Source organism: Protopterus annectens, chromosome 17.part0 (assembly GCF_019279795.1).
Source record: "Protopterus annectens isolate FY-2018-M chromosome 17.part0, PAN1.0, whole genome shotgun sequence".
NCBI lineage: Eukaryota > Metazoa > Chordata > Ceratodontiformes > Protopteridae > Protopterus > Protopterus annectens.
In genome coordinates this window covers 361,252,199-361,267,101 of record NC_056751.1, presented here as the reverse complement: position 1 = coordinate 361,267,101, position 14,903 = coordinate 361,252,199, and the positions used below count along the sequence as shown (strand labels likewise).

At 42.6% G+C, this 14,903-nt stretch overlaps 1 protein-coding gene across 1 annotated transcript in view; it reads left to right on the top strand.

Moving 5' to 3' along the window:
• HRAS (HRas proto-oncogene, GTPase) overlaps window positions 1-14,903 on the top strand; it is an 814,425-nt gene that overhangs the window by 696,825 nt on the left and 102,697 nt on the right. The window contains exon 4 of the mRNA XM_044059181.1: window positions 8,024-8,202. Within this exon, the coding sequence (XP_043915116.1) occupies window positions 8,024-8,202 (179 nt within the window). The remainder of the gene's footprint in view (window positions 1-8,023; window positions 8,203-14,903) is intronic.

Genomic DNA, 14,903 nt, shown 5'->3' with positions numbered 1-14,903 from the left:
ATTAATAGAAATAATGTAGGGTAGCTATATAGCTCTAAATACATATTAATTGTATTGTTGAATTTTGGCGCCAAATGGTTAAAAGTTTATATAAGGCTGTAATTCATTGTAACTCTGATTTCTAAAGAAGTTCTGCTATTTCAGCAGGACAAAAAAACGTTCTTATTTTGTGCGTTTAAAAGTGATTAAAGCAGAGTTGTTTTTTTTGGGGGTTTGCTGTCAATTCTTGCTGGATGGGTTCGGAGCCGATCCTAGGCTCTGACTCGGCTTATGCCAAAGTTCGTGAGCTATTTTTACCAGCTCGAGGTAACCCTCTATCCCACAATGCTAGGCGCTAACTACCCAGATCTCGTTTGCCGCTTAGCTGCGAGGTTGCGTTTTTGCCAGCTCTCTGGTAATTTTTCAAAAAGAACAGCTTTTTGGGTAAGATTTTTTCACTTTTATTTCAGGTTAGTGTTCTTTATACCCCTTGTCCCCTACTTACCTGCCTTGTATAGTCCCCTTTTGGGTCTATTTTCTACTCCCCTGGCCCTTCCTTCCCTAGGCCTTAGGGCCAAGTTAGTTTTTGGGTAAAATTTGTTAGTTGTAGTTTTAGTCTTTGGTGTGGTGTTGTGACTGAACTAGGTTTTTTTTATTTACTGTGGTGTGTGTGTGTGTGGTGTTTGGATGTGTTCCACCATTATGTCCAAGGAGTCCAAGGTCTCAGGCTTCAAGAAGTGTGACTTGTGCAGTCAGTAAATGTCTCTGACAGACGGTCACACTTCTTGCGTGTATTGCCTAGGCCCTCTGCACCTGCAGGACTCTTGTTCCGTCTGCCATGCATTCAGTCCAAGAGTCCTGCAGAAACGCAGAAACAAATTGATTTTGAGAGGCTTATTGAAGCCTGAAGGCTCCCCGGCCAAGTCTTCGTCGGGCAAGCCTTCTAAGCCCACTAAATCTTCGGCTCCGAGTTTAGAGCCTCCGACCAGTGGTGCTACTTCTACTTTGGCATCAGCTCCGGCTGGAGCTGATGCTTCAAAATCTCAGTCGACTCCGATAGTTTTGTTGGAACCGACTTTGACCCGTAAGCGCTCCAGGTCCCCCTCTTTGGAGTCGGTCCATTCGGCTCAGAGATCTCCTTTGCTTTCGGAGCACAGTCACCGGTCCCATTCCTCTCGGTCTTCCAGACTTTCGGACCATGACCTCGAGAGGGCGGTTAGTAGACTCCTTAAGTCGCAGGCACTGGCCCAGATGCTTCATAGCCCTTCTCAACAGACAGTGGCTATCCCCATTCCATCATCGATTCCTCCTCCGACTCTTCCCTTGAGTTCGGCGCCGGAGTTTGTGGGAGCCGGGACCATCGACATGTCAGAGCCGATACCACCCATTTCGGCTCTGTCGTCGGCTCCGATTTCTTCTATGGTGCCATCCTTGGAGGGATCCGGACACCGTCACTCCCTTGTCGGCTCCGAGGGGGCGAGTGACATCAGACCCTTGTCCGACCCCGTTCTCCCTCTCAGAGCCTCGGCGCAGGTGAGTTCTGCTCCGACATTGGCCTCGGAGCCATCCCTCTCGGTGCCGGGAGGGGTCCTTATCTCCTCTGACCGGGGACCACCTTCTCTGTCTGATAAGGGTGCTTTCGAGATCATGAGGAGTGTGCTGGCCCGTGTGCCTATTCCTTGGTCAGCTCCCTCAGGTCCTTCCACTGTAGTGCCTACTACGGTCTCTACTCATCCTCTTGACCCTGACCGCAGAGATCCTACGCCTCAGGGGCCCCCATTGGGAGCATCCTCCTCTTCTGAGGCCTCCCCTGATCCGTCAGAGGAGCCCCCTCGGAAGAGGAAGCATCCGGACTCCCCTGAGTCCGTCACATCTGATACCGGCTTGGGTGAGTCGGAGGGGTCCCCAAGATCCCCCACTGAGGATGTCTCCTTCTCTGACATCCTTGAGATCCTCAAGCAGAGGGGGAACTGGTCTACCCTCAACCCTTCCGAGGACGAGTCAGTCTACCTAGAGGCTTTTGGTTCTCGCCCTTCCACCTCCTGGGTGTCTCCGCCCTTTGACCCCTTATGGAAGTGGTGGCCAGGAAGGCATGGACGGCCCCTGACTTGGAACCAACCCCACGGAGGCCTTCAAAATTTATCACAACCCCTGTTGATAAACAGTTTTTGACCAAGGGTGTCCCTGTTGATGCCATGGTGGTGGCTGCAGCCACTAAGAAGGAACTGGCTGATCCTTCGGTACCTATCCATCCTCCTAATAAGTAATCTGGGACCATGGATAGGTACGGCAAGCGGATGTTTTCTTCAGCGACCTTTACAATGCGATCACTGAATTACTTATGTCATTTCACCCGTCTTCAATGAGACTTGCTGAAAGAAATGGGTGACACACTACAGGATCTAACAGCTGCGGGGTCTCAGGACCAAATCAACTCCCAGCTGGCAACCCTAAACTCGATTGTTAACTCCTCCATGTGGCTTATTTCTTATGCGGCCGATGGGGCGGGTAGGGCTGCAGGCACAGGTGTGGCCTTAAGATGACATGCCTGGATGCGGCTTTGTAACTTCGCTGACTCCTTCAAGGCGTCCTTCACCAACTCTCCCTTTGATGGTTCGACGTTGTTTGGACCTCAGGTGAAGGATACTTTGACCAGATGCGAACAAGATGGCAAGACTCTCTGCCGTGGGAGTCTGTTTTTCCACCCCATCCAGACCATACCCCAAAGGTCAGAAGGGTGGAAAAATGTGGTTCCGCAAACCACAGGGAGTCGCGCTGGACGCACAAGGCGAGTCCCCCCCCTAGAGGAAGGGGGGGACAACAGTAGACGCCGCCCCAGGGGTAGAGGGAGTCCGCAGAATCAGGGTAGCAGAGAAGCTGTCTCTGGCCAACCCTTCCAGCATCCCTGAGAAGCTGCCCGACTGTCCACCTTCGGAGGCAGTCAGGAGAAGATTATCACTGTACCCAAAAGCCTGGCTTTCACTTACTGAAGACACATGGGTACGGTCGATCATATCAGAGGGTTACAAAATTCCTTTTGTCCACACCCCAAAACAGCCAAACAGGCCCCTTCCAGATGTTCTACCTAGTCTAAGGGAACAAGCAGTATTAGAAATCTCAAAACTGCTAAGAAAAAGGGCCATCCAGCCAGTCCCAGCAGACCAGCAAGCATCTGGAATCTACTCCAAGTTCTTTTTAGTACCAAAAAAGACAGGGGACTGGAGACCAATTTTGGATCTCAGCAGACTGAACAAGTCTGTTCAAAGAACGAAGTTCCGGATGGTCATGCTACAGTCCATTCTACCCTTTTTGGGTCAGGACCATTGGATGTGCTCTATAGACCTTCAGGATGCGTACTACCACATCAAAATGCACAGACGCTCCAGAAGGTTTCTCCTCTTCCGGCTGGGAGCCAGTCACTACCAGTTCAGGGCCCTGCCCTTTGTTCTCACTACAGCCCCCCGAGTGTTCAACAAATGCATGGCAGTGGTTACGGCTCATCAGGCGTCAAGGATTCCAGGTGTTTCCATATCTAGACATCTGGCTACTTACCACCACCACCAGGTGTCAACTCATTCAATCAGAGATTATACCATTCAGATTTGCGAAGAGCTAGGTATCTCCATAAACTTCGAAAAGTCTGCCTTGTCAGTCTATTACCTTCATAGGCGCCAAATTAGACAGTCGAACTTTCTGCAAAACTGACGGCTCAAAGAATCTCAGATATTCGCGAACATGTTCATATCCTGCTTCAGAACAACAAAATTCAGGTCAAGTTTGTACTGAAGACTCTAGGCCTCATGGCGGCTGCCATTACGTTACTTCCCTTAGCTCGATTCCACATGCGACTCCTGCAATGGATGCTCTTCTCTTAGTGGTCCTTCCAGCAGCTCTCGATGTCACACTACATTTTGATAACCCAATCGTGCAAGAAACACCTGTCTTGGTGGATGGTCTCCCTTCAAGTGTCTCAGGGCAGACCCTTCGTCCCCCCCGGTTGCTACAGTGACAATGGATGCCTCCCTGATCGGGTGGGGGAGGGGGCATTTTCAGGGCAGGACGGTCCAGGGCACTTGGCAACCTTTCGAGTGCCACCTGCACATCAATGTCCTAGAGATGAGAGCAGTTCTTTTAGCGTTGCAAGCCTTTCAGGACTCTCTTCCCATCAGGACGATTGCAGTTCAGACGGACAATATGTCCATAGTGTGGTACATCAACAAGCAGGGCAGAACCAAGTCCTATCCCTTATGTCGAGAAGCACTCAGACTTTGGCAGTGGGCGATCTCCTCAACGGTTTCTGATAGCAACGCATATCCTCGGGAAGTCCGTCATAGCGGACAGGCTGAGCAGAGCCATTCTCATGCCGCACGAGTGGTCTCTCAAGCAGTCAGTAGTGGAAGAAATTTAAAAAAAATGGGGTCAGCCTTGCTGCGATCCTTTCGCTACACCCCAAAACAGCAAATGCCACGAATTTTTCACTCTCTTCCCGGCCACCCTCCCAGAGACGCTCTAGTCCACGATTTGGCCCCGGGGTCTCCTGTACGCCTTTCCCCCCTTTCCATTAATCACTCAGTTGATTCAGAAAGCTTCCTCCTTGAGATCCACGATGATCCTCATTGCTCCGTACTGGCCTCGACAAATATGGTTTCCGTTCCTGCACCATTACCTCTTGGAGCAGCCCTGGCATCTAAACCCAGTTCCAGATCTCTTGACCCATCAGTCGGGCAAGCTGCACCAATTTCTCCCCTCTCTCAACCTCACAGCTTGGTTGCTCCACTTCCAACCTTAGCCAGGCTTCCCTTTATCTCCCATTCGGTACATGGCATCATTTTAGCTTCTCACAAATCTTCTACCAGGAGGATTTATGCCAGCAAATGGAAACATTTTTCCTTCTGGGCAAAATCTAGGAACATAGACCCATTTGTGGCTCCTATCCAATCGGTCTTACATTTTTTGGCCGAACTCTTTCATTCGGGTTCTTCTTCCTCCACTATCAGAGTCCAGTTAGCGGCCATTTCAAATTTTCATGTTGGCTTGGCAGACTCCTCCATTATGTTTCATAAACTTTGTAAAGCATTCCTCAAAGGTATCTTTTTACACATGCCCCCGTTAGACATCCCCCACCGCAGTGAGATTTGAATCTAGTTTTAACCTCCTTGATTCTCCCTCCCTTTGAACCTGCGGCTTCCTGTTCCTTGAAGTTACTCACATGGAAAACTTTGTTTCTAGTAGCCATAACCTCTACAAGGAGAGTCTCAGAACTTCACGCCCTTTGCATTCGTCCTCCTTATCTTGTTTTCCATAAAGATAGAGTGTCCCTCAGAGCAAACCCCTCCTTTTTACCCAAGATGTCTTCTGAGACAAATCTAAACCAGACTATCGATCTCCCAGTTTTCTTCCCTAATTACTCTGACAGAGCGGAACAAAAGTTGCATTTCTTGGATGTTCATCGCCAACTCCGTTACTACTTGGATAGAACCAAGCAAATTAGGAAATCTGACCAGCTCTTCCTGTCTTATGCTGAAGGGAAGAAAGGCCTTCCAGTTTCCAAAGTAACCCTTTCTAGATGGTTGGCCTCTGTCATCACTTTCATCTATGAACTGAAGTGTCAAAAGCTTCCTTCAAGACCTAGAGCCCATTCAACTAGAGCCTTAGCTATGTCTATAGCTTTTCAGGACAGGTTGCCCTTAGATTCAATTTGTGCGGCAGCCACGTGGGCCTCTCCCCATACCTTTATTTCTCATTATAAATTGGACATGGCCTCCAGAAGCTGAGCTAACTTTGGTTCCACCGTCCTCAAGAGTCTGTTCCAACGAGCCACCCAGGGTTAAGGTGCTAGGGACGCGGTCCCATCCAGCAAGAATGAAGGCGAGATTGACAACTTAACATTGAGAAGTTATGTACCTACCATAACGTTCCATGTTAATTTTCTTCTTCTCGCCTTCTTTCTTGCGTCCTGCCCTCCAACCCCCTAGCCTGGACAGATCGTTAGGATCCTAAGGAGCCTTGCTTTTCTCCCACTATGGTCTCCTGTGGTTATCCCTTTCTTGGGATGGCTATCTACATGGGTATGCCATTCTCTCCTTTGTTCTGGGGGCAGAACTGCTATAGTGTTAGCTATCAAATGAGATCTGGGTAGTTAGCGCCTAGCATTGTGGGATACAGGGTTACCTCGAGCCGGTAAAAATAGCTCTCGAGCTTTGGCATAAGCCGAGTCGGAGCCGAGTATCGGCTCCGAACCCATCCAGCAAGAAAGAAGGCGAGAAGAAGACAACTAACATGGAACGTTATGGTAGGTACATAACTTCTCATTTCCCACTACACACGAGATTCACTGCTGGCAAGTATATTCTTCCATATTTTACAGGAATATGTTTTGATCATTGTATTTTCCATGATTTTGTACATTGCTCAATGTTGTCAGACTAGATGTGCAGTGAAGAGCTGCTTTAGTGATCTGCCTATTAATGCTTCATTATAATATTTTAAAGATGATATTGTATTTTTACATTAAGTATTACCCCTGCCAGTTAAGGGTAATCATTTTTGGGGATGGGAATTGGAGGAGATCATGCATGTCTTTTAAAACCTAGCTACTAAGGTACTGTCTGAAGTTATTCCCTTGAAATTGGTTATCTTTTTTTTTTGGGGGGGGGGGTACTTAGTTTTCTTTAGCATTTAACTTTTCTCTCCATTTAGAGAAATGTTTCAACATTTATAGGCATTTTGAAGAAAACAAGATTAACAATCCATCACACTTTTCCATCAGTGAGTGGATCATGGAGAATTTTTACTGTGACATTGTGTTGTAAGATGAGTACAGTAAAAACTGCTCTGAAAATGATAGATTTGCGAGCATTGAGCTGTTTACCTGCATATTCTAAGCACTTGTAGTTTGTTTTGCAAAGTCTTTTGTTTGTTCTTTATCTTTTCAGAATCATTTTTTAATGACATTGATTGTTCACATACAAGAAAGAGCTGCATCTTCTCAATAAACAAATTAAGGATTGATGGCAGATGTTAAATTTTGCTCAAACAAAACAACCAAGTCCAAACTAAACTATAATAAACGAAATAAGCTCCAGGCCACCAACAGGATAAAAAATTCCACAGCTTTTAATAAATCCAACAAAACATGAGCGCTTTCGTCTCGATGCAAGACTTCATCAGATCATCTGATGTTAAATTTTGGTTCGTGAGAGGAGAGGATAATATCTGTGATGACTGCATTGACGTGTTCTTGTACTAACCATGTTAAATGTTATTAATGTGTGCTTTTTAAGCTTTGCTAGTTATTTCTGCTAAACCAGAGACAGACTGATATTACTTTAACTCCATTCTTTGATTTTAGTCAAGTGTTTGGGTGCTGTTTATACTGTCAAACCAGCGGTTCTACCTTTCTCTTCCTAGCATTTTTAATACCATTGATTTCAGTTGTGTATTTAAAGCCTGCAATCTTTTATCAAAATGAGTCTTGCTGTTTGTATCACTAGTTGTAAAAGTCTAGGTGAATTGTGAAATGGCACTGTGTCTTTTTCTTGGTTCAGGGCTGAAACCCACATGAATAACAGGTAAATAAATATAATAAATGAGGGTACCACAAATGCATTATGAACTATTCCACTGAGAAGGGGTTGTGTTAGGTTTTGAAGAGTGGTGGAGGTTCAATTTGCTCTGTATTTATTTTGGAACAGATGTGTATGAAAGATTTTGTTACACAATTGTGTTATTTTTGTTGCTAAACTTTGTCTAGACAACCAGATAATATTTTATGCATTTTAGATCAGATTGATGTTTGGATTCTGACCCGTGCATGAATTAATTGGGATGAATCTCCTTATAATGTATTCTTATTTTTGTTATCTAGTACAAGAAATATAATGCCATGTGGTTCTTATTGCCTGATGTGGGATGTAATTGAAAAGATTTTCCACTTCATTTTTCACAGTTTTGGGTGTAAACTTGTTTTTGTTCTCCAAGATCCATTGCGTATTCTTTTGCTGTCTTTGATTTGTGACTAGTTTTCTTTCTTTTTCAACTGTAGGACTCTTATAGAAAGCAGGTAGTAATTGATGGAGAAACATGTCTACTTGATATTCTGGACACGGCGGGTCAAGAGGAGTACAGTGCAATGAGAGACCAGTACATGAGAACAGGAGAGGGCTTCTTGTGCGTCTTTGCTATTAATAACACTAAATCCTTTGAAGACATTCATCAGTACAGGTTAGTATGACAAATGGGAAGATGAACAGGAACACACTTGGATAATAAAGGTTAAGAGTTCTATGGAAAAGAAATGCATTCTGCAAGACCCCTGAATTCCTTTGCTATATTGGGAGCCTGGGTACTTGATTTGCATGATGTCACAATGATACATAATTATGTGGCATTTGTAGTACAGCTACACTAGCTATATAAGATAAGCTGTCAACATTTTCTCTTTATTTTGTCTGCGTTATTTTTAAAGGAAAGCTATTGATGAAGTTAAGAAAAATTAACTATTGTACTCATTCTGTAATTTGCTGTACAGCATAGTGTTGTATCTGTAAAGCCACCCTTCAAAAGTATATGTATACACACACACACATTACAACATCTAATATTTTATGTAAGAAAAGTGAGTTTAAGCAGGGTAAGATTGATGGTTTACACTTTTTAGAAAAGTTAATCTGCAGGTACTTTGAATGCAAGGTAAATAAAAGTGTGTGTTCTATCACAGTAACATACGTAGTTGCATGGTAATTTAATTGATAATTCATTCATAAGGTTTTTAAAACCGCTTAAACATGTTGATAAGCCTCCCTGAAGCTCCTAGAAAGTAACTCATCATTTGATCACAGCATCACAGTAAACCTTACAGCAGCTAAATCTGTTGTAAGCTAAGCAAAAAAAAAAAAAAAGGATAATGCATAGGTAAAATGAAACAAGTTAAGTAAAGCTAAGTTGGAAAAAGTGTTGTAATACAAAGTATTCTATGTAATTACATTTTAGAAATTGTTTTTGTCCAGATGTTTTGCTTCAAAAAGACTACAGACTGTCATGGTGTGTTAAGTTTGGATGTGTTTGGGAAATAGTTTAGAGTTGCATTTAATTGAGACAAAGTATTAAGTATAATCAGAGAATATGCCATTCACAAATTCAGCTTGAGGTTTATAGTCTGAGGTTCAGCATCATAGTCTGTAGGGAAACTTGGACATGGAGATTAATGATATCAAAAGGGCCTAACTGCTTACTTGTCAAAGGTAGACTTTTTGATTACTGCATTATGGATTAGAAATATTGTGTGTTGCCTTTTTTCAGAGATACTGTTTGTTTTTGTGCATATGCACTGCTGGATTTTAATTCTTAATGAACTGGGTCTCGTAGACTTTTGTGGAACTGTTAAGGTGAACATTCATGGCTGTCTTGAATTCGTGTGGAGGTTTTCCATTTTGAGGGGGGATAAATGGCTTGGTTTATATTTTGTGTGGACTGGTAAGCAATCATAAACATGAATCCCATTCATTAAATTTCAGCTGGGAGTCCCATTTATGTGCTTGTTGAGCAGTTTATTTGTAACATGATAGCAAGAATAGCATATCCAGTTATGCCAGGGTCCCCAACCAATTCAGACGTTGGCTGGAAGTGGGTTTCTGTAAAATAAGCATTAGAAAGTGTTTAATTTACTGCTTACAAAGTAAATTTGGGAAATTCATTTTTGCATGTACAGTTCTCAAATTCTACTATTTAAAAAAAGTTTTTCTTTTTTTTTTTTGTTTTGTTTTCTCTGTTTAAATAAAATACACAAAGTCTAAATTAGCCACTCCAGCACTACTAAATTCCTTTTTTTCAGGCATGTTACAAATTAAGAACTTGTTGGTTACAAGCCCAGAGCCAGCAATTGTGCCTGAAATTTAGGTATGAGTTGAGTCTGTTTTATGATGATGCGATCAATGATATGTAATAAATGTTTTTAGATTATAAGGTTGGCTTTATTACAGTAGTGTGCTGTAAACATCATCACAACGGGAGTAATGCAATAACATTATTTTTAACTGCAAAGTTTATAAAATTTACTATCAGTGCCAGTGGGGCGGCCACGGTGGTGCAGTGGTTAGCACTGCCGCCTCACAGCAAGAGGTTCTCCGGTTCAATCCTCGGCTGGGTGCCTTCTTTGTGGAGTCTGCATGTCCTCCCTGTGGTTGTGTGGGTTTCCTCCAGGTGCTTCGGTTTCCTCCCACATCCCGAAGATATGCTGCAGGTGGATTGGACACTCTAAATTGGCCCTAGGTGTGAGTGCGAGTGTGTGTGTTCCGTGGAAGGTTGGGCGCCGGGCTGGCAACTCGACACTGTAATAACTCCACTGCCAATCATGAGCGGACAGGTGATCCGCTGTGGTGACCCCTAACCGGGAAAAGCCGTAAGAAGAAAACTATCAGTGCCTGTAACTTGTTCTGTAGTGTATGGTCGGTTTCATTTTTGCACTTTGTTTTATATTGCCTATTTCACAGTATTTCTTGTACCCTGCCCGTTCCAAATTCTGAGTGTGTATTTGCCTTGAATCAAGTTATCAGGATTCTTAACTTGTGTCGTGTATTCACTGTGCTATAATTGTAAAGATTGTATTTGTTGCCTACCACTTCCTTGTATTCACTGGAAAACTGAGCTAACAGTTCAAAGTTCACTAAAATATGCTTTCAGTACAAAAGGTGAATTAATCTCTAAGTGGTAGACTGATGTTATTTTACACTGTAACATTGTTTAGTGCTATTTTAGCTTGCAACATTATTTCCTAAGTATGGTCTTTCAGCTTGTACCACTTTCCTAAAAAGCTAATAGGCAGAAAAATGCTTGTTTGAGTGCACCAATTTAATTTAACCAGAAAATAAATAAAATACTGATTCAGTTTTATGTCTGCAGTAGGCACTAGTTAGTATAACTTTCCAGAGATCCCGGTCTTATTTATTAGACTTCAAGGGACTGTACCTGTAACATGTAAACACTGCAATCTGATGTCAATTTTCATTCTTTCCTCAACACACAAGTTTGGATCTGATCCCTTGGCTGTTGCTAAAACTTGACAACCAAAAACTCTTGAGCTTCTCCCTTACCCATAATACCCCAACCCCAAGTACCTCAGATCTCATTTGCCACTTTACGGGAAAGCCGTGGTGACTTACTCTTGAGCAGATAGGTATTTTAAGTTGTAAGTTTATCTCTTTCCTTAACTAATCTTTAAAATTCTTAGGTTTTCTTTATACCATTACCTTATCACTTCACGTTTAACTCTTTTACTAGTGAAAATAACTTTTCTATCACTTTTCTTCTCCATACAGCCTGTACTCTTGAATATTATTGTTAGTATTCTTTTTCCCACTGTCCAAAGAGAAATACTTTGTGGTCTCTCTTATTACCATTGTTGGTCATTTCTGTATTTTTTGTATCTTGCTCCCAAAAAAAAAAAGAAAATATAATGTATGTATAATTTTCTAACTGGTGTTTTTGTGAAAATCTAGTTTTTCCCCTTTAACTTTCTGTCTTGTTTCCAGTATGGCAGGGAAAGAGGCCCAGCTGGGTTAAAAAAAAACTATCTCAAGTGTGGGCACAAAATTCCATTTTTTGATGCCCTTACTTTGTATACTGCCTTGGTCCTGTTCATCTACAAGACGACTGCACTATTTGTTATGGGTTTAATCCCAGAGCTCTGACTGAAAGAAAAAAACTAATTCTTAAAAGGGTTGCTTCCTTCCTCTTTCAGAGAGGCTTTATCTGGAGCGATGTCGCCAACAAAATCTAAGAAGTTTAAGCCTACTTCTTGGATTCCTTCTACTTTTTCCTCCAGGGCTTAAGAACAGTTGAGAAAAAGACCTCAATCCAGACCTCCCTCCCCAGATCCTAATAGAAAAAAGTCTAAATTATTGGATCAGACCTCAACCTTTGATCCGAAACGGAGACAAAGGGATTTGTCAGATTCTACCTTAACATCGGATCCAAAGCAGAGGAAGAAAGATTTGTTGGATCTGACTTCTTTGGGTCCAGTGAAAAAGACCATTGATCCAGCTACTCCTTTGAGCTGTGTTTTCCTGCCAAAGACCAGATACTCCTCTTTGGTGGACCCACTCTCTCTTCGAATAGACCCTGTGTCCCCCTGTATAATATCCACTCATTCTTCCAGGGGTTTAACAGAAGAAGATGTGGAAAGAGTGGTGTGAAGGATTCTCTGTGCAGAGTCTGATGGGTGCTATTCTAGGTCCTACCTCATCAGGTTAGGAGGTCCAATCTTTCATTACACCCCCTTTACCAGTTCCTTGTCTCACTTCTTGCGTTGTCTGAGTCCTTGGATTCGAGCTGTCCAGCTTCGTCTGACTCTAATCCATGGATACCTCAAAGAGCTGAAGCTTCCCTGTCAGATCTGAGGTGTTGGCATTGACTCCTCAAGTTATCGGAGCCATCTCTGCACCTCGGAGCCTCAGTATGGGTTAGCTTGGCTCTGGCTTCTGCCTCAGGAAGATTATCTTGGGAGCAGGGAGGAACAGCGGTCCAAAAGCTTGCTTTTTAGGATCTGAGGTTCTCTCCCTCCTTATCTGTCTGGGGAGGTCTGCCTTTGAGGCTATGGAGATAGCATTGTCAGCCTCAATAACACAGATTGTTTCTAAACCCTCGGATCCTCAGTCTGCAGCCTTGATGTGTCTGTACTCAGAGTCTTATCTTTCCTTTCCACAGGGACAGCCAGTACTGATAGCCCAGGCTTCCTGACAAGGTATCCCGACTTCTTCTGATACCTCCCCAGAGCATCCCAGAAGACCTTCCTAAGAAGACATGTAAGAGGATGCACTTGGACTCCCTAGAGGAGTCCATCATAAAAGATATAGACTTGGGCCCCTTATGGCCACCGCCTAAAGATGTCTAATTTGGAGACATCCTTAAAATTTTAAAACAGAGAGGTAGCTGGACATCAGGCAACCCTTCTTATGAGTCTATATGCTGTATGTATGTAGTGAAAGTAGACACTATATTTTTTGTGACTAAATTTTCTCCACTGATGGCTAAAGTAAAGAAATTGACAGAGGACTTGTGGCCTGTTATTAGTAGGGATGCAATAGTAGGGAAGTTATTCCCAGGTAAAGTTAGTTTTTCTTATGGTAGTTTTAGGAATTTAAAAGAATTATTAAAATCAAGTAGTGAAGACACAAGTGGGGGCAGAAAAGGAGTTTTCCACTGTGGGGCATGCAAAATATGCAGTAAAATAAAAAATGTGGATGGTTGGAAAATAAATGGAAAGTTTTGGATTAAGAAGGAATTTAGATGCGGTCTACATTATTGGGTGTGGACGCACGCCTAGGAAATGGTATGTGGGGCAAACAAAAAGAAAGGTGAAATTGAGAATATTGGAACATGTAGGTGACATAAGAAATAGGATGGAAAGTCCAGTTGCTGAGCATTTTTTGCATAACTCATGGGGGAAATACTGTTAGTTTTTTTTCTTTAGTACACTGGCACAACCTTTTGGGGGGGTGTGAATAATTTAAACGCAGATTGGTTAAGCTAGAAACAAAAATCATTATAAATTTAGGCACTTTATATCTAAGAGAATTACATTTGGAAATTAATTGGGATGTGTAGGGTCCATATCTAAGAGGATGGTGAACATAATATTTTTGTATCATGCATTTTGTTAGAAAAGTTAGAAAAGCTTAGTAAAATTTAGTTTAATATATAGTGAATAAGTAATGAGGATGAAATTCATGTTGGAAGGCACTTGTTAAAATAAGGCATCAAATGCAATGATAAATAAGAATTTTCTAATATTTAATTAGAATGTAAACATGTATTAGGGGTCTTTGTGTTTGGAAAATTGTCAAGAATGTTTGATTAAAGAATATATATGTGTGTGTGTATGTATGTATATCTATATATATATAATACGTATGCGTGTGTGTATATATATTTATTTAATGAAAAAATGTAAAATGAATTTGTTTGTAGTATTGAAATTGTTTTTTCATGCACCTATGAGGCACCTTTAAAGTTTGGGTAGTAGATGTTTAAGTTGGAATTTATTGAATGTATTTAATCAATTAGCACTTTTTAAGGGGATATAAAAAGGCTACTGAAATGTATGAAGTTATTCCTTAGAAGGCTGATGGAGCCGAGGTACCAGAATGTAATGTGAAATAAAGAAGTAGCAACCACAGCAGTACTTCCAGTTTGGTTTATTTTTTAATTGAGGAGAATTCCTGTGTTTTGCTGTTCTTGTGGGGAACTGTGGTGTGTTTTTCCAGTCAAGTCTGTATTCCTGGAGGCTTTCGTCACTGGCCCGTCTACCTCCTGGGTGATTCCGCCCACCACCAAGCTCATTGAGTTGATCTCTCAGCGGGCATGGAAGGAACCTGACACTATTGAACCAATATCTCACAGACCAGACAAAATTATGGCACCACCTGTGGGCAAATAGTTTTGGGGAAAGGGGTACTGTTTGATGCTATGGTCATGATAGTGGCCACTAAAAAGGAACTTGCCAAGGAGAGTTCCACTGTTCGTTCCCCCAACAGGGAATCACAGGCAATGGACAGGTTTGGGAAGCATGTCTATGCTTCAGTGACCTTTGTCTTAAGGTCAGTGAATTGTTTGGCACATTTCAAAAGGTTACAGCTGGATTTGATTAAGGAGCTCTCAAATACCCTCTCAGGATCTTTTTCTGAAGAAGTACAATCGTCCATGACTTCTCAGTTGGCTACCCTGTAATCTATTTCCAATTCTTCCATGAATTCTCATTTCACATGTAGCCTTCAAGGGCAGCAGGTTCAGGCATTTCTATGAGGAGGCATACCTGGATGCACTTATGTGATTTTTGCGGAGCCCTTTAAGTCTTCGTTCATCAATGCTCCTTTTGATGGCATGTCTTTGTTTGGCCCCAAAATGAAAGACCCATTGTCCAGGCATGA